The sequence below is a fragment of the Phyllobates terribilis genome, unplaced genomic scaffold (genome assembly GCF_046119375.1).
Source record: "Phyllobates terribilis strain yellow unplaced genomic scaffold, ASM4611937v1 Scaffold_8__6_contigs__length_399053987, whole genome shotgun sequence".
Taxonomy (NCBI): Eukaryota; Metazoa; Chordata; class Amphibia; order Anura; family Dendrobatidae; genus Phyllobates; species Phyllobates terribilis.
Window position 1 is genome coordinate 298360196 of NW_027362768.1, and position 18765 is coordinate 298378960.

At 41.3% G+C, this 18765-nt stretch overlaps 1 protein-coding gene across 1 annotated transcript in view; it reads left to right on the top strand.

Moving 5' to 3' along the window:
- EFCC1 (EF-hand and coiled-coil domain containing 1) overlaps nt 1-18765 on the top strand; it is a 100141-nt gene that overhangs the window by 5595 nt on the left and 75781 nt on the right. Inside the window, exon 2 of the mRNA XM_073644477.1 lies at nt 6409-6809. Coding sequence (XP_073500578.1) covers nt 6409-6809 — 401 coding nt within the window. The remainder of the gene's footprint in view (nt 1-6408; nt 6810-18765) is intronic.

The following is an 18765-nucleotide window of genomic DNA, read 5'->3' on the forward strand; positions in this document are numbered from 1 at the left end:
TAAGGTGCCACCTATTGGGAGTAGCAATCCTAAAAGTCAATATCAACCCTGTAAAGGGCCTTGCTACATGACTTACAGTATAAAGCCAAACAAGAAACTCCATTTATAGTCACGTGTTCCAGGGTGTTTGCCCCTCATCAGTGCAAAACAGGAGAACTGGTTTGGCTGATTGAGAGGCATGTGACAGGGTGTCAGAGAGGTAATGTTTCTCCTTGTTAATAGTGCCAAGCTGTAATAGAGAGACTCTTAAATACCCCAGAACATGTGTCTGCAAATGAAGTTTTTGGTTTGGCCTCTTATTCTAAGTCACGTTACAAGGCGTTTTTGAAGTATCGATCTTAACTTTTAGCATTGCCACTTGCACTAGGTGACACTAAAATTCATGTCCTCTTTTTCTCTGAAGAGGCAATTTGGATATTTAAATTCCCAGGGCAGCATTGTATGGCCTATAATTCTCCTTACACCAACTTATTTCTTTCTACAAGAGAAAACTTTACTCCTTAGAACCCATATATTAAGGTGGCATAAACATTCAGTAGAATTAAATTGATGGTTGGACAAACATAGAACACATTTTCATTCATTTTGACCATTACAATTGTTTAAAGGGGACCTTTCACCAAATGTTTTATGTTTAATTGGACACACAATGTAACCGTGGCCGCAGAGCAGAATAAACTTTTTTTAAAAAAATTTTGCCTTTCCATTGCAGAGATATTAGCAATCAAAGTATCTGGCACATAATTAGTTAACTTTTGTAAGTCCAAGTGGGTGTTATAAGACAGTTTTCACTTGAGGGTGTACTTCTCCCTGTATGATGCTGATCAATCATAAGCAGGCAGCAAGACTCAAAGGAAAGAAGAATCACCCCCTCAACCCATAGCTTAGAGCAGGTTTCTTAGTGTAAGAGATGTAGGACAGACAGTCCTGATCTCCTGGTCTAACCTCCTGCATAACTAGGATGCACAAATTACTAACACCTTTCAGATAAGATCCCTGTATGAGGAGGGCAGCACAGCTGAGTTTAGCTTTGTCACATTACAAACCTTTCTATCTGCTCTCATAGCACTGTCACCTCTGCTGTATTGATCCTCCCCTCACACTTTCAATAATCACACTTAGGTCTGCTGTGCTCAGGCAACTTGTACTCCCTCTGCAGGGAGATCAGAGCAGGGCGTCATTACATCTCACCTAGGATTACACAGAACTGGCTGCTCTTATGTGAGATGCAATGACAACTCTGATTTCACTGCAGAGCAATTAAGAGTTGCTTTAGCACAGCAGACATAAGTGTGATTACATTTTACAGGCCGGAGACACACTAGCGGATCACATCTGATGCGAGATGGAGAAATTAATTTCTCCATCTCCTCCTTTGCCAACGTCAGCAGGAATCACACTTCACTTGGGTGTTATCCGAGTGCAGTGCGATGTTTCACATGCACCCATAAACTTATATGAGTGCGTGCGATCCGAATCTGGCATGCAATCGCAGCATGCTACGTTTTTTTTTCAGTCTGATCTCGATCCGATCGGATCTGAAAAAAACGCATATGAGCACAGATTCATTGATTAACATGGGACCGAATGCAATCTGATTTTTTATCGGATTGAATTCCTCCAATTTAATTGCAAGTGGCAGCGAGCCCACACACTGAGAAACCGGCTCTAAGCTTAACTTTGAGTGTTGCTGCCTACTTATGATTGGTTAGCATCATACAGGGGTAAGTACTCACCCCCAGGGAAAACTGTCTGATAATACCCACTTGGACTAAGAAAAAAAAAAAGTTAACTCAGTAGGTGCCAGATACTTAGATTGCTAATATCGCTGCAACGGAGAGGCGAAATGAAAAAAAAAGTGTTATTCTGCTGCTCTGCAGCCACTACTGTATTTTGTGTCCACTTCAACATGAAAAATTTGGTGAAAGGTCCTTTTTAATCAGTCTGGATGAAAGACAAAAGTTCCCTCTGGGAATCTTCTCTCATTCGTGGATGAAACAACTTTCATAACAATGATAGATCTTTTGGCTAAACCTCTCTTCAGATGTTGACGGTCAGTCATTGGTTGTTAAAAGCGGTTGTTGTCAATCTTCACATGACGGTTGTTCATTATGGTCCAAATCGTCCATTTCCATAAACTTTAACTTAATATGTACAGACGCTGTTAGAAAACTCTTTTGGAAAAGTAAAAATGTGCCGTAGATTATGATATATGCAAATGCGTTATCATCACCTTGTGTTAATCCACTCAAGTGATTATTCAGGGTCTCAAGGCTAGGATCCCTCTCTGATAAAAGCCCATTTTGAAAAGAACCTCTGCAGTGATAGGAAAGCCAGGCATTTTCTCTGCAAATGCCATAGAAGGGGTAATGCAATATTACATGCCCGCCATTCAGTAGTACATAGACTGTTTACGTCAGCCAGAAACAAACTGCTCTTAGAGAATGGCTCTGTGTTCTGGACAAGAGAGGGGTAATCCTGAGAGGTGGACCACCTAGCAAGACATATAGAAAGGAGTTGTATTTGTCGTGCAGCCCCTTTAAAAGGGTTGTCTTATCTTTTGAAGTGTACAGCTCCCTTTCCTCCAAGCTTCCTGCTTGCCAGGAATGGTGCACGCCTGATTGATTGATAGTTCGGACTAGTGGCGTGGTTGTGCTGCTGGCCCAATTTTTGTTCTTTCCCTACTGTAAGCAGAGACAAAACTGAAGCTGATGGATCCAGCAATCTGACCAGCTTCATAGCAGTGCCCTTCAAATTCTCAAGCAAAGAGCTTGTAAACCCTGCACTCCTTGCCTACATGGTAAATTATAAATTAAATCCCTCCACTCTTGTTTTTGCAAGAAATTTGCATTTTTAGCCATTTGTGATAATGAAACAACTTCTTTAGGTTTCAATTTTGCAGAAAACAGTAAAAATAGAAGATACTAAACAATAACATTTCCAAAGGACAAGTTTTGGCAGGCGAGAGTGGGGACATAATTTCATAAGCATTTTTGTTTGACTTATTTGCTACTTTCTGTAACAAACTCTTGTACAATTTGTATCATATTGTTGACCGTACACCTGGCAACAGGCACGTACTAATGGTACTGAAGCTTTATTTGCACATGGGCATTGATGCCTGATGGGACCCAAAGGTTCCAGTTCTATAAATGATGCCCTAACTTGAGGGTCACTGTTTCACATTTAGCAAAGAGGCCAAACAGCTTCAAGTTACGTCTGTCTGGTATAACCTCCAGTGTCTGCTCATTGCATTAGATAGTTGTAAATTAAATAGAATCTATAGTTTAGCTGCTGAGATTAAATGGTAAAGTTACCTAATTTCAGATTGTGTTGGCAGATACCACTCCAGGTTGACCTCGTACCCTGCTGGTGCTTCATGTAGACAGACTCCCCTCCTCTGACATCTGGATTGAATAGACATATGGCTCAGATTGATTTTTTTTCTTTATAAAGTAGTATTTGCCAGTTTTAGGGTCAGTTGCATAAAATGTGGGGAAATTGTATTCCATATGGTACAGATTATATACCGGAATACTGGCTCCTTACAGCAGAAGACTATTACTCACAGTCACAATTATGACTTTGTAATGGCTTATAAGTGTTTACCATATGGAGGGATAACCAGAAAATTCAAGACAAAACTAAACATATGCAAAATCAAACCACACATGTGCAATACAGAAGACAATGTGATGTGCGGCAAAGTGCAACGTGTCTACTTTATATATACGATTGGCAAAGAATATGTTTATAATCAGACATGACCTTTGCCCACCTGAATATGGTCCTTGAGAGTAGATGCAAGGGATTATAGTTTACAGTATATATCTACAATGTTGGTTTACATAGCCTTATCCATGTATGAAGCTTTTTTAGGACAACGACCTCTAAGAGTAGATTTGTTGCTTCTGTAGTGTGGCAGAAATGTACAGCTGTGACAATGTGGATCAAGCAGTTTCCCATCATTCATTCTTAAGAGTTAGAATGCCATGACTTAAACTAAACTATAGTATTCACAGCTTTTTTCTGAATTTCATTGCCTCTCTCTCACCTTTAAAGGAGTTTTCCAAGTTATGGTAAATGCAGCATAGAGGCAAAATTATTGTTAAAGCAAAGAAATAACACTCACCCTCCATTCCAGCATTGCATCTCTGCTGCTCCCCACTAGTATACTGCTTACAGTGGCTGCAAATGTCACAGCTCATACATACCTCCTGATGAAGCCGCAGTGTGAGGGGCTGAAACGCGCGTCAAGGCGTTTTCTCGGCTAATTTCTGTCTATCCCCGATCACTGGTCCAGTAACATGAACACAGGTATATAACCCCTTTTGTGGCTGTATATTGTGATCCACATTGCTGATAGCATATTACTAGGTCAGCTAGTTTGGATGCTTGATATATGTAGGGCCATGATCTGTTGTTATTGATTAGGGCCACTGGAATTGTGATCTGGGTCTCCTATAGTGATATAACAATATTCAAAATAGATATCTTTGTATCCAGATCCTATTGTTCCCTTTCTCTATCAATTATTAATGCTATGATGCATAACCTATATTTAAATGAGTGGCTATTTGCATTTTTGGGGTAGGGAGCTTAGCTTTGTGTTCTCTGTTTCTGTTACTTGTCAATATACGTGATATTCTGTAATACATGTTTGATGCTCAAATATATATTTATTCAATAAAATTTAGATTTTTATCCCTACACTCTGGTTTGTTCTCTATAGGCTTATAGTTAGTACTTAGAGGGGATTTTATGTACATAGAGGAACAGTAGATGTTCCATCAGTCTGTATGTTTCTGAGTCCTGTGATGGGCTGCAGACGTCACATGTGCTATATGAGCTGTGACCACTGCAGGCATCATAAACAGTATATCAGTGGAGAGCAGCAGAGATTCAATGCTGGAACAAAGTCAAGTATTATTTCTTTGTTATGCCACTACTCCTGCCTATTTGCAGCATTTACCCTAACTTGGAAAACCACTTTACCCAGTAAGTAGCTTTTTGAAAATCTGGACAGATTAGGTTGTAGATTTTTTCATTTGCCACTTTCCCTCTCATTGCTAAATGAAAGTATTTTTTTTTTATAAGCGCTAGCAATAGTGCTCCCGTATATACCAGCCAACCCACACTCATTCTCTGCGTGATTGTGTATTCCAGCAGCTAAAAATCATTGGCTGAACTAGAGAAAATGGTAAGGCTAGGGAAACATGTTGACCAAAACTTTAAAGGTTGCAAGTTGTAGTGCTAAATCACAAATAATAATATTATGTGTGGTACTGTTACAACCTGCAATTTAAGACAATCTAGCTCAAGAAGTAGTAATGGTAAACATTATGTCTGCATTTAAAGGGAATCTGTCACCAGATTTTCCCAATATAAATGGCCAACACTCTCTTACAGTAGTCTAGCAACCTGCATATAAACCTCAACCCCTCTGCATATCACAAAAAATATTTTTTATAATGCCCTCATTTGGTGCGGTCTGGTCCAATGGGTGTCGAAGGTCTTTCTCGACACCTCCTCTCTCCACACAATCGCTGTCCTTCTGCCCTACTTCATATGGATGATGCATCCTACGTCATCCACTCAGAGCCCCCAATCTTTTTCCTGCGTAGGCGTACGTCGCTCTGCCGCGCTGAGGGCAGAGCAAGTACTGTAATGCACATGCCCCGGGAGAGGACAAAAAAGCACCAGTGACTCAGAAGTAAAGCCGGCGCATGCGCATTACAGTATTTTGTTCTGCCTTGAGCAGGGCAGAGCAGCATATGCCTGCGCAAGAACAAGATTTGGGGCACTGAGTGGATGATATAGGATGCAGTGTCTACATGAAGCCTTTACAATACTGGCGTTGTACTGCTGGAATCCAGTGGCCGAAGAAGCACAAGCAGGAACAGCAAGCGGTAGTAGAAGTTCTTGGCGTTAGCAGAGGAGTTGTAGGACCGCAGGGCAGAAGGACAGCGATTGCGGGGAGAGAGGAGGTGCCGAACAAGACCAGCGACACCCAGCGACTGGACTGCGCTGTATGAGGGGATTATAAAAGGTATTTTTGTGGATATGCAGAGGAGTTTGGGGCTTATATGTAGGTTCCTAGACTGCTATAAAAGAGGCATTTAACTTGGTGGTCGTAGCTTATATTGGGAAAACCTGGTGACAGGTTCCCTACAAAAAGGGCCGTATATGTTACTCACAACAAATGGCATTGTGGGTTCTAAAAAATCTACTATTAGAGAATATATAATTGGTGGAGAAAGGTTGGACTGGATGGACCTGTGGCTTTTTTCAAAGTATGTAACTATATATGTAACTATAGATAAAATCATAATTAAAAATCCAAATCTCCCGGCACCTGTAAATAACCAATATATATGTCAAAGCTGTTTTTGCTTTCTGATATTGTAGGTTGGCCTGTATAGAAGTCGTATATCACAGCCCATGGAGGTGACACCTAACCCCGCTAACAGACGGGTTTTATCTCAGAGCTACACTGTTACAACCAGATGTGTCCAGAGGGAGATCAACGTGATTCAACGCTCCAAAGATGGACAAAGAGAGGAAGCAACTAAAATGAAAAAAGACTTGGAAGAGAAATTGAGTAAAACTGAGAAAGTTTTGGTTTACTTGGAGGAATCTAACCAGCAACTGTTGAAGGAACAGACAGAGATGAGAAGAAAGGTGGAAGATGCCCGTCAAGCAGTTCTGGCTTGTTATAGCAAAGTGAAGGACCTTGAAGAAAAATCAAGTAAAGTTCCCATTCTCCAGATGCATATAGACCAGCTAGAAACTGAACTACAGTATTATAGGTAAGTGAGAACATTTCTGAAATTTTTAAAGTTCTCGAATATTGTTACAATAGGCTACAACTTACTGATGTTTAGGGGTTCAACCATCAGGATCCACATCAATCTGTAGGATCGAGAAACTGTGATAATTTCAGTTCATCTCTTTACATCACCACCCCCAACCTGGTCATGTGCATAGATCTGCAAGCACAGGCCCATTTAGTTAATTCACATTGCCATAAGGGTTGCTACGTTTTATTACTGTTGCGGTTCGCTTTAGGAATTGGTGAGGTTCCTGGAAGTTAAACCTCCACAGAACAATAATATTTGACTTATGTTATCGTCGTGTACTAAATTAAAGGGTTATTCTCCTCTTTCTTCACTTCTCCCCTGCCTCCTGGCTTCCTCGAGATCTGGCTTCCATGGCTGAGCCGCTCACCCGAAATGTGTGCTCGCTAATGCTACTAGCAAAAGCAGCTTAGCCTCTGGAGAAGCGCAGGATCAATAAAGCTGGCTGAAACCAGCAATCCAGCCACCTTCAAAGCAGCGCTTTCAATCTTTAAAGCAAAGAGCTTGTAAGTGCTGCATTATTTGCCTAGGAAACCATTCGCTTCTGATAGACTACAGAGGTGGCCAGTAACCTAAGCAACGAACAGTAAACCTTAGAATTAAGAGGCACTCTGTTCTTGAGACCAGAGAGGATTGTTAGTAAGAGGTATGTTGCAAAATTGTTTATTTTTACAAGCAGTTTTCAGTTTTACCTATGTATGATTATGAGAAAACCCCTTTAAATTGTGTGAAAAACTTAAAATAACAAAAATCCTACACAATGAATATAAATGCTTCTATCGATTTGTTAAAAATTGATTTTAGCTTGTTTTTAGTGAAACCCTCTTAGGCCATCATTATCGCTCTCACATGGGTTATCGTAAAAAAATGTTTATGAGGGACAAATTCTAAAGGGCAAATCTTCCTACTAAGGCCATATTTACCTATTGGCACAAGCATATGCCTAAGTCAACCTTATAGTTTATATTTCCGGCAATTGCTTGATTTTAGTAGAAAATGTTCTTTAAGTAGAAATCCCGCTAGCATCAGACACAAATTTCCCACATCACAGCAGTAGAACAAATTGTGTGTTTCCTGATATTACTGACTCTAGCTGGTGACTTTATATGCATCAAAGAAAATACAAAACTGCCACCGGCAAAAACCTGGAGGCTTTTACAACACCTCAATTAAGAACCATTATTAATGATTTCTGGCTCTTGATGCCTCTGGGAGTTAACATGTTCTCAAGCAAAAGAAAGAAATCAATAACTGTTTTATCTGCGGCAGACTCCTGCCATGGGCTCCTCGACTATAAAATTAATCTGTAAATTATAGCTGTACACAACGAGAGGCATTACACCTAAAATTGTCCTGTTTAAATGGGATTAAATCTAAGGCACGCTTAAAGGGGTTTTCCTAAAGCGATGGTATATTGATTTATGTTTGGTGGGGGTCTGACATCTGAAACTTTCAGATTCTGAGAATAAAGGGTACACAGCCCTGTTTAGCGCTGAGCCCCCTTCTAAGTTTTGCTCCCGACCACCCACTTGTGCTGGGAACTGAAGTTTACTCTTTTCAACGACCGGGAAAAAATAGTAGTGGAGATGCAGCCCATTACTAGCCCTTTAAGTGTTCGTATTAGTTGGGCCACCACTTTAACATATATGGAAGCCCTTTACTGAAAAAATAAAAAAGGACATACTTATGATCCTAGTGCTAAATGCCAAGAGACCTAAAGCCCCCCCATACACATTAGGTACCTTTCCCTGTAAATGTTCGGCTCTGCTGAACGTTCATTTGTTTTCAAAGTGGAGAGGGGAGAAATAACATATTTCCTGAATATCAAAAGGGTCAGGCATTAATATGCAAACTGTCTGGCCCTTATCTCCCCCCAACATCATCTTTTATGATGCCCCCACACACATTAGATCCACTGATATCGGCGGGTTTGGACGACTTTAGTATGTGTATGGGGGGTACTCTATTCTCTTACTGAGCAAGCTTTTAGTCATACTATATACATAAAAAAATACTTTACGCTTTTGTTGATTGATTGCATATTTTTCCTAATCATAAATTGTCATATTTATTTATTTAAAGAGAACCTGCCATCAGATCAAAACTGGCCCGCTTTTGCTCTTATTTTATTACAGCTGCTCCATTGACTATATCATTTTTCATTTTTTATGGGCCTTAATATTTAGTGCTAATTTTTACCCACTGGTGAAAGGTCCTCTTAAAGTCTCATGATGCATTTATTAGAAGTAATTAAAAGGGTCGTACACTTGAAAAACTATCTTTAGGTGTGTTTAAAATATCCAATTTCCAGATATCAGTGTCAGCCCCAGATCCTGGCTGCTCCATTCCAGGCTTATTTTACTAGCTCAGCCAGACGCCTTCTCTGTCACAGCTGATGAAAAAACAGAGAAGTAAGATGGTTTAGCTATTAAAATGAGCCAGTTCGCCAGCTCCCTTTATACACATTACTGGTCATGTCCTGAAACAGGATGCTCTCCTTTGCGTTAAGCCAACGTAGAAGTGGACAACTCATTTAAGCCATGATTTCTGTATGTCTACTGTTGGGCAAAAATCACTTTGTGTTTTGGTTTACATTCGGTGGGACCATTTGCAATGGACCCGCTAAGCATATGGTCACACATATGCAATAAGCAACCGTACTGTTGCATATGTCTGCTATTAAAGAGAACATGTAGGTAGATTCATGATGTCCGAGCCTTGAGCAGAATCAAATCAAAATTTGACTGCACGATTGCCACTCAGTATGTTTTACTCTGAAACTCTGCGTCTCTGAGAAAGCACAGTTTGAAAAGTCGGCTAGTCAAGGTTGACCCACGGCCGCCTTCTTCTTGCCCTTGGGTGGGTCTCTATTTGCACACATGGGAGAGGCCTGTCAATCAACTGGAGCAGGGCAAGGATATGCCAGCCAGGGACCACATCCGGAATACCCATACCTGGTTGCAATTGCTCCTCCTGGCCTTAATTGATGCTACCTATAGTTTGGGCAGCATTAATCTACTGATAGATTTCCTTTGAGACAAAAATAGCTATACCACAAGGCGTTATCATCCCTACTTTTCTGCTGTGGTGATGGTAGGTGACAGTAGTCACAGGAAGAGCAATCATGTGATTAATAAATTCGCATCCATTAGATAACTCTTGTACAGAGCCAATACCTTGTGCATGAAGCCCAACTGGCGCCACCGTATGACACTATATTGGAGTATTCTTACATAAATCCTCCAGTCTCAGACACATAAAATTCAATAATAGCCAACTCTTTCTATTCATATTAGCTTGTAAAAAATGCGATAGCCAGACCAGATCCATACGCTGTACACAGACCATATGTTGCTTATCTGAAGATTAATACAAGTTTGACTCCACGCTTTCGGTTACGGCCTGACCACATCTGCTCATTTGTGTAATTAACATCACATTTCTCACAGTTTGTCCTGGCTCAGTGAGAATGAATGGTGACGGCTTTGTTCTATAGATCACAGTCACATCCATCATCGGCATAATAATACTCCGCTTATCTTGGCAGAAGCAAAATAAAAATCTTCTTGGGACAATATCCTAAAGGCTGAGTCTGGGTAGTATAGGTTTTATTTTTTTGTGACTTTCTGTGTAAGGTACTGTATATTGCGGGGTTTAAAAACAAATAAATCATTAAGATAGGCAAGTTTTACTTTTGAGGAACCTTAAAGGAGTTGTCTACTTTAGACAATCCCATCTTATAATATGACAAAGTGCTCCAGCAATCAGCTGTAATATCAAGTGAAAACTATATTCTTTGATATTAGAGAAGAGCAAATCTTTTAAAATTCGAATTTGCCACATTCTCCCAGGAAATTTGGTTTATGGTGAATCGAAAGTACTCCACAGCTTTCAGCTGATCTTCATGCTGCATTCACATGTTGCAGGTGTGTTGTGGCTGGAACCGTTTTGAAACTGCAATATTTTGACTGCAGTTTTTGGAAAATCGTGGCAAAGCTATTCATTTTTGTTCGAGTGTGACAAAAAAACACAATGTAAATGCAGCTTTACAGTTTCTTTGCTGTTTTATGCCTTTCTATCCCTATCTCGTGGCTAAATTGTGAGCTATGACATCCTCTAAAAATTCTGATTCACCATAAAATGACTACTGCATTCCTTGCCTTGGCTTTTATTCAGACTATTATATCATAATTCCTTTGGATGTGCTATATCATCTGATGTCATTATGTGGACCCCGCCCAGCTGCACCCAAGGTCAGGTGAGCCTAGTCTGGCTTATGCAATCTTCTACTTTGTCTAAAATGGCTGCAACCATTTTTGGCGATTCTCACAAAGCAGATCGCAAATTGGTCAAATTCACCGTGTCCAATTCCCACAGATTTGACTATTTGCAGGAAATCAATTCGCTCAACTGTATTTGATATAGTTTCCTAAACTAGTCAACTCTTCATAATGCATATAGATCTGCTCGGAGTAATTGCATCCATTACAGTTATGAGACACCCCAGCTATGACAAGTTCACAAATGGCATTTTTGCTGTGGTTTTTTTTTATAGAAAAACTGTAGCAATAAGACAAAGGTATTGTGGTTTCCAAAAATTGCAACTCATCACCACAACAAAAGGTTGAGTTCTGACCTCACCCTAAATCATTACTACACTTCAGAACTTGCAAGAAGTTGCAAAATTACTCATTCAGATTGTTTATTTATATATATTGCTTGTCACCAATGTATTCCAGAGCTCTCTACAGACTTTGTCATTGTACTCTAACCAATGGCACACTCTGAATTCCCTATCACTATGTCTTTGGATTATGGAAGGAAATCCATAGAAACATGGAAAGAACAAACAAACTCCATGTGATGTCCTTGGTCAGATTTTAACTTAGCACCCAAGAGCTGCAAAGTAACAGTGCTGACCAGTGAGCCACCGTGCTGTCCAAAATGGATCACACATGTGACACAAACTTATGCCAATAGTATGGAATATGAGTTTTATTGCAAAAAAAAGTCAAAAGAACACATCAGACAGTTGGAAGTTGTTAAAAAGTGTTAATCTGGGGGGAAGTGAAAAGATTATAATTCATTGCATTACATCCAAAAAAAACAGGGAGTACTTTTCCTGTGTGTGTTGCACATCTATTTGGTTTGGCACCAAAGGTTCAACATACAAAATGGCTATTGTATAATTTTTTTGCTTGTTTCATATGAATTTGACTGTAGTTATTACCATGTTATTTTCAGGGAATGTCTTTTTTTTTCCATGACCCAACAATCCACTTTTATTCTTGAACAAAAAAATCAACATTATTCAAATCTAATCATGTCATCACACACCATACATAAATATGTACATAAATATGTACATACACATGTATACACACACAAACAAACTGCACATACACATGTAAATACAAACACTGCATATACGGTGCATACCAGCCAGTCTCCTCTTCAGTTCCTCTAGTCTGTTGCAGTTAAAGGATCTTTGGTGACATCATGGTCACATGATTGTGATAGCTCCAAAGCTCCTTAAGCAGTCTTAACCTCAGGATAGAAATGCTGGGGGCACCTAAGAGAGTGGGGGCCCTGAGAAATTGCCCAGTTTGTTCCCCCTAATGCCGACCCTGCATACCAGTCTGACTCCTTTTTAGTTCCTTTAGACTCCTGCAGTTAAAAGACTTTCGGTGACATCATGGTCACATGACCATGATGTCACCAAAGGTCCTTAATAGTCTTAACCTCAGAGTAGAAATGCTGGGGACCCCTAAGAGAGTGAGAGCCCTGAGAAATTGACCAGTTTGTCCCACCTTTACCCTAACGCCGGCCCTGCATACTAGCCTGTCTCCTCTTTAGTTCCTTTAGACTCCTGTAGTTAAAGGACTTTTGTTGACATCATGGTCACAGGACGGTGATGTCATGATGTCACCAAAGTTCCTTAAGCAATTTTAGCCTCGAAATAGAAATGCTGGGGCCCCTAAAAAAATGGGAGCCCTGGGCAATTGACCTGTTTTGCCCACCCATTCCCAAACGCCGGTCCTGACTGTAACTATGGCTTATTTTTGGAGTAGGGATTACATTCCAATCATACTCCAAAAATCCTGTAAAATCATGCTATGGCTGATTTTCATGATAGGTCTTATTTATGGAGAAACACAGTAATTTTATATAGGCCCAACAATGCCATTTTAGCTCTCTTTTTCACTAACTGTTTCACTAACTTCCACTATAATTGTTATAATTTTCTGATTCTAATAATAATCTGTGGTGCATGGCCTTGTATCGCAAACTATGGTTAGTAAATATATTTCAGCATTCTTTCCATAAAAAAAGATGATGTAAATTGGGAGTGTCAGCAGATGTGAACTCCACTATGTTTTTTTTCAAGCCAGAAGAAAAGCTAAACTGTTTTCACATTTTATACTGCATAGAGCCTTTAATGTGCCAGGCTTTTTCATAAGATAAAGTCTCTCTCTCTCTCCCTCTATATATATATATATATATATAGAGTACAGACCAAAAGTTTGGACACACCTTCTCATTTAAAGATTTTTCTGTATTTTCATGACTATGAAAATTGTACATTCACACTGAAGGCATCAAAACTATGAATTAACACATGTGGAATTATATACTTAACAAAAAAGTGTGAAACAACTGAAAATGTGTCTTATATTCTAGGTTCTTCAAAGTAGTCACCATTGCTTTGATGACTGCTTTGCACACTCTTTGCATTCTCTTGATGAGCTTCAAGAGGTAGTCACCGGAAATGGTCTTCCAACAATCTTGAAGGAGTTCCCAGAGATGCTTAGCACTTGTTGGCCCTTTTGCCTTCACTCTGCGGTCCAGCTCACCCCAAACCATCTCGATTGGGTTCAGGTCTGGTGACTGTGGAGGCCAGGTCATCTGGCGTAGCACCCCATCACTCTCCTTCTTGGTCAAATAGCCCTTACACAGCCTGGAGGTGTGTTTGGGGTCATTGTCCTGTTGAAAAATAAATGATGGTCCAACTAAACGCAAACCGGATGGAACAGCATGCCGCTGCAAGATGCTGTGGTAGCCATGCTGGTTCAGTATGCCTTCAATTTTGAATAAATCCCCAACAGTGTCACCAGCAAAGCACCCCCACACCATCACACCTCCTCCTCCATGCTTCACCGTGGGAACCAAGCATGTAGAGTCCATCCGTTCACCTTTTCTGCGTCGCACAAAGACACAGTGGTTGGAACCAAAGATCTCAAATTTGGACTCATCAGACCAAAGCACAGATTTCCGCTGGTCTAATGTCCATTCCTTGTGTTCTTTAGCCCAAACTTGTCTCTCCTGCTTGTTGCCTGTCCTTAGCAGTGGTTTCCTAGCAGCTATTTTACCATGAAGGCCTGCTGCACAAAGTCTCCTCTTAACAGTTGTTGAAGAGATGTGTCTGCTGCTAGAACTCTGTGTGGCATTGACCTGGTCTCTAATCTGAGCTGCTGTTAACCTGCGATTTCTGAGGCTGGTGACTCGGATAAACTTATCCTCAGAAGCAGAGGTGACTCTTGGTTTTCCTTTACTGGGGCGGTCCTCATGTGAGCCAGTTTCTTTGTAGCGCTTGATGGTTTTTGCAACTGCACTTGGGGACACTTTCAAAGTTTTCCCAATTTTTCGCACTGACTGACCTTCATTTCTTAAAGTAATGATGGCCACTCGTTTTTCTTTACTTAGCTGCTTTTTTCTTGCCGTAATACAAATTCTAACAGTCTATTCAGTAGGACTATCAGTTGTGTATCCACCAGACTTCTGCACAACACAACTGATGGTCCCAATCCCATTTATAATGCAAGAAATCCCACTTATTAAACCTGACAGGGCACATCTGTGAAGTGAAAACCATTTCCGGTGACTACCTCTTGAAGCTCATCAAGAGAATGCCAAGAGTGTGCAAAGCAGTCATCAAAGCAAAAGGTGGCTACTTTGCAGAACCTAGAATATAAGACATATTTTCAGTTGTGTCATACTTTTTTGTTAAGTATATAATTCCACATGTGTTAATTCATAGTTTTGATGCCTTCAGTGTGAATGTACAATTTTCAAAGTCATGAAAATACAGAAAAATCTTTAAATGAGAAGGTGTGTCCAAACTTTTGGTCTGTACTGTATATATATATATATATATATGTATATGTATATATATTGTAAGGCAGCGCTAGTCATCATACTGGGGTTACTCGCTTCGCTCCAGCTCTTGGTCATGACTGGCTGCCTCCCCTTTCAGGGCTGTCGGATCCTGACTCGTCAGTCTCCGTACCGTACGGGAGGTTGCTACTGGCAACGTCATCTCCTCTTCTACCTCTAAAGGAGGATCCACACTTGAAGCATAGGCACACAGTACTATATTCTCTTTATTTTCATTTTCAGGGAGTACTACCGGAGCAACCTTTTTGTGGCCTTTGCGCCGTCGACGACGAGAGGGGGACTCTCTCGCCTCGTCTAGCCCCTCCTGACCGAACTCACTTTTTACTTTCATAGTGTCACAGTCAGCTACGGGGTCGGTGTCACTCCCCATGGTGTTGTGGACTAACAGGTCACCTCCCACTTTGACGTCATCCCCTTCTACTGGAGTTACCCCGTTATCAACGGTCACATTGTCATTTTTAGGAGGTACCAACCTACAACCAGTAACTATTTCCAGTTTTCTGCAGTCCACACTCTTGTGAATATCCGCCCCTTTTTTAGACTCCGCCCCCTTTTTAACAACCACACCGGCAGGGTAATTTTTACACAAAAAATCAGCAGTAGTCTTAGAACTCAGTTCACGACATCTCTTACCACCTCCCCGGGCACTCTGGGACAACACTGGCGCCCCCGGAGAGTCCATAGAATGGTCCACTGCCGCCATTCCATATGGTGCCCGCAGCTCCTGTGGTTCCTGCACCATGTCCAGTAAAAGTTTCCCAAATACCTGCTCCGGTCCCAACCGGCCCTTCAACCGCTCAATAGCTCCAGACAGATCTGCTGCTTTGCTCACAGCCATCGCGGTACGCTGTTCACACTAGAACTTCACCGCTCTCCCGGAAAAATATTCGTGGCCCCGCCGAGCCACCGCAAACCAGGTTTGAGTGCGACGATAATCTTCGCAACCCCGCCGAGTTGCCGCAAGATGCTTTAAACTTCGTGAGCCCCGCCGAGCCACAGCAAACCAGGTTTGAGTGCGACGCCAATCTTCGCAACCCCGCCGAGTTGCCGCAAGATGCTTTATCCACACTCGTCGTCCTGTGCCGTTGACGCTAGCAACCGGGCTGTCGTTGCCGCTAGCAACCGGACTGCAGTTGCCGCTAGCAACCGGACTGCAGTTGCCCGCATCCTCGAACCATATGTAAGGCAGCGCTAGTCATCATACTGGGGTTACTCGCTTCGCTGCGTCAATCAATGCACACGTGCAATGTCTTTACGTTTTTCTCACAATGCTGCAGTTTATTACTTCATAAGCCACAGTTCACCGGGTCCAACTCCGTGGCACGCAGACACACATAAACACAATGTTCATGAGCCAAGTGGCAAAAAAGTGTGAAACAACTGAAAATATGTCTTATATTCTAGGTTCTTCAAAGTAGCCACCTTTTGCTTTGATGACTACGTTTCACACTCTTGGCATTCTCTTGATGAGCTTCAAGAGGTAGTCACCGGAAATGGTTTTCACTTCACAGGTGTGCCCTGTCAGGTTTAATAAGTGGGATTTCTTGCATTATAAATGGGGTTGGGACAATCAGTTGTGTTGTGCAGAAGTCTGGTGCATACACAGCTGATAGTCCTACTGAATAGACTGTTAGAATTTGTATTATGGCAAGAAAAAAGCAGCTAAGTAAAGAAAAACGAGTGGCCATCATTACTTTAAGAAATGAAGGTCAGTCAGTCCGAAAAATTGGGAAAACTTTCAAAGTGTCCTCAAGTGCAGTTGCAAAAACCATCAAGCGCTACAAAGAAACTGGCTCACATGAGGACCGCCCCAGGAAAGGAAGACCAAGAGTCACCTCTGCTTCTGAGGATAAGTTTATCCGAGTCACCAGCCTCAGAAATCACAGGTTAACAGCAGCTCAGATTAGAGACCAGGTCAATACCACACAGAGTTCTAGCAGCAGACACATCTCTTCAACAACTGTTAAGAGGAGACTTTGTGCAGCAGGCCTTCATGGTAAAATAGCTGCTAGGAAACCACTGCTAAGGACAGGCAACAAGCAGAAGAGACTTGTTTGGGCTAAAGAACACAAGGAATGGACATTAGACCAGTGGAAATCTGTGCTTTGGTCTGATGAGTCCAAATTTGAGATCTTTGGTTCCAACCACCATGTCTTTGTGCGACGCAGAAAAGGTGAATGGATGGACTCTACATGCCTGGTTGCCACCGTAAAGCATGGAGGAGGAGGTGTGATGGTGTGGGGGTGCTTTGCTGGTGACACTGTTGGGGATTTATTCAAAATTGAAGGCATACTGAACCAGCATGGCGACCACAGCATCTTGCAGCGGCATGCTATTCCATCCGGTTTGCGTTTAGTTGGACCATCATTTATTTTTCAACAGGACAATGACCCCAAACACACCTCCAGGCTGTGTAAGGGCTATTTGACGAAGAAGGAGAGCGATGGGGTGCTACGCCAGATGACCTGGCCTCCACAGTCACCAGACCTGAACCCAATCGAGATGGTTTGGGGTGAGCTGGACCGCAGAGTGAAGGCAAAAGGGCCAACAAGTGCTAAGCATCTCTGGGAACTCCTTCAAGATTGTTGGAAGACCATTTCCGGTGACTACCTCTTGAAGCTCATCAAGAGAATGCCAAGAGTGTGCAAAGCAGTTATCAAAGTAAAAGGTGGCTACTTTGAAAAAGCTAGAATATAAGACATATTCTCAGTTGTTTCACACTTTTTTGTTAAGTATATAATTCCACATGTGTTAATTCATAGTTTTGATGCCTTCAGTGTGAATGTACAATTTTCATAGCCAAGAAAACACAGAAAAATCTTTAAATGAGAAGGTGTGTCCAAACTTTTGGTCTGTACTGTATATATATAGGATATATTGGTTACTGGTAGTCTAAGTAACAGCACTCAATGTCAAGCAGGAGATGCAAAAGCATCTACAATTTTAGGATGTATAGTACCAGCTCTAAAGACCTTGTATGGTCTCACCTTGAATATGGGGTGCAGTTTGGAACTCAGCACTCCAGGATGCAGAAAACCTCACTTGTTTTGGTAACAGATCCTTGCTATTCTTGTCACAGAGCATGGATTTCCCAGGCAGGAGTGATAGTTATTTCTTTCTTGTCAGTTTTCTGGTAGATAGTACCTTGGAAGGTGCTGGATGATCACCTGGACACTAGATATCATTTATGTACCATGATGTTTTTGCTTTTTCTTCAACCGATGAACTGAAGCCTCTAAATCTGGTTACCAGGGGGGCACAGATTGGTTTCATATGTGTTCTTTGTGCTTATAATTGAGTTTATCAATCTTCTTCTTAGCTTTGAATGTTGGAATTGTTAGTGGCTCACCATACTTGGGATATATGATGACTTTCTCATGACAGCAGGAATACACCTTCATACACCTTCTGAATTAGTGTGGGATGGCATGACATCTTCACCATCGGTTCCACATCAGATGACGTGATTCCCAACAATATCATAAGCTGTTTCATATCAGTGATGTCCTCTAATGTATTGATTTACCTTCGCTCCACATTAATAATATTTCACATAGAGATCTTTCCCTTGATAGTGGAAATTCAGGATCAAGTGATCCTACAGAGCTTTGCACAATGTTTTTTTCTGGTCTTTCCTTATTGATGTGCAGGTTCTTGGCAGAGAAGAGTTATACTGAATGTTGATGGATAACTGTACCTCCTCTATGGTTTTGTATAAACCATGAACCCCAAA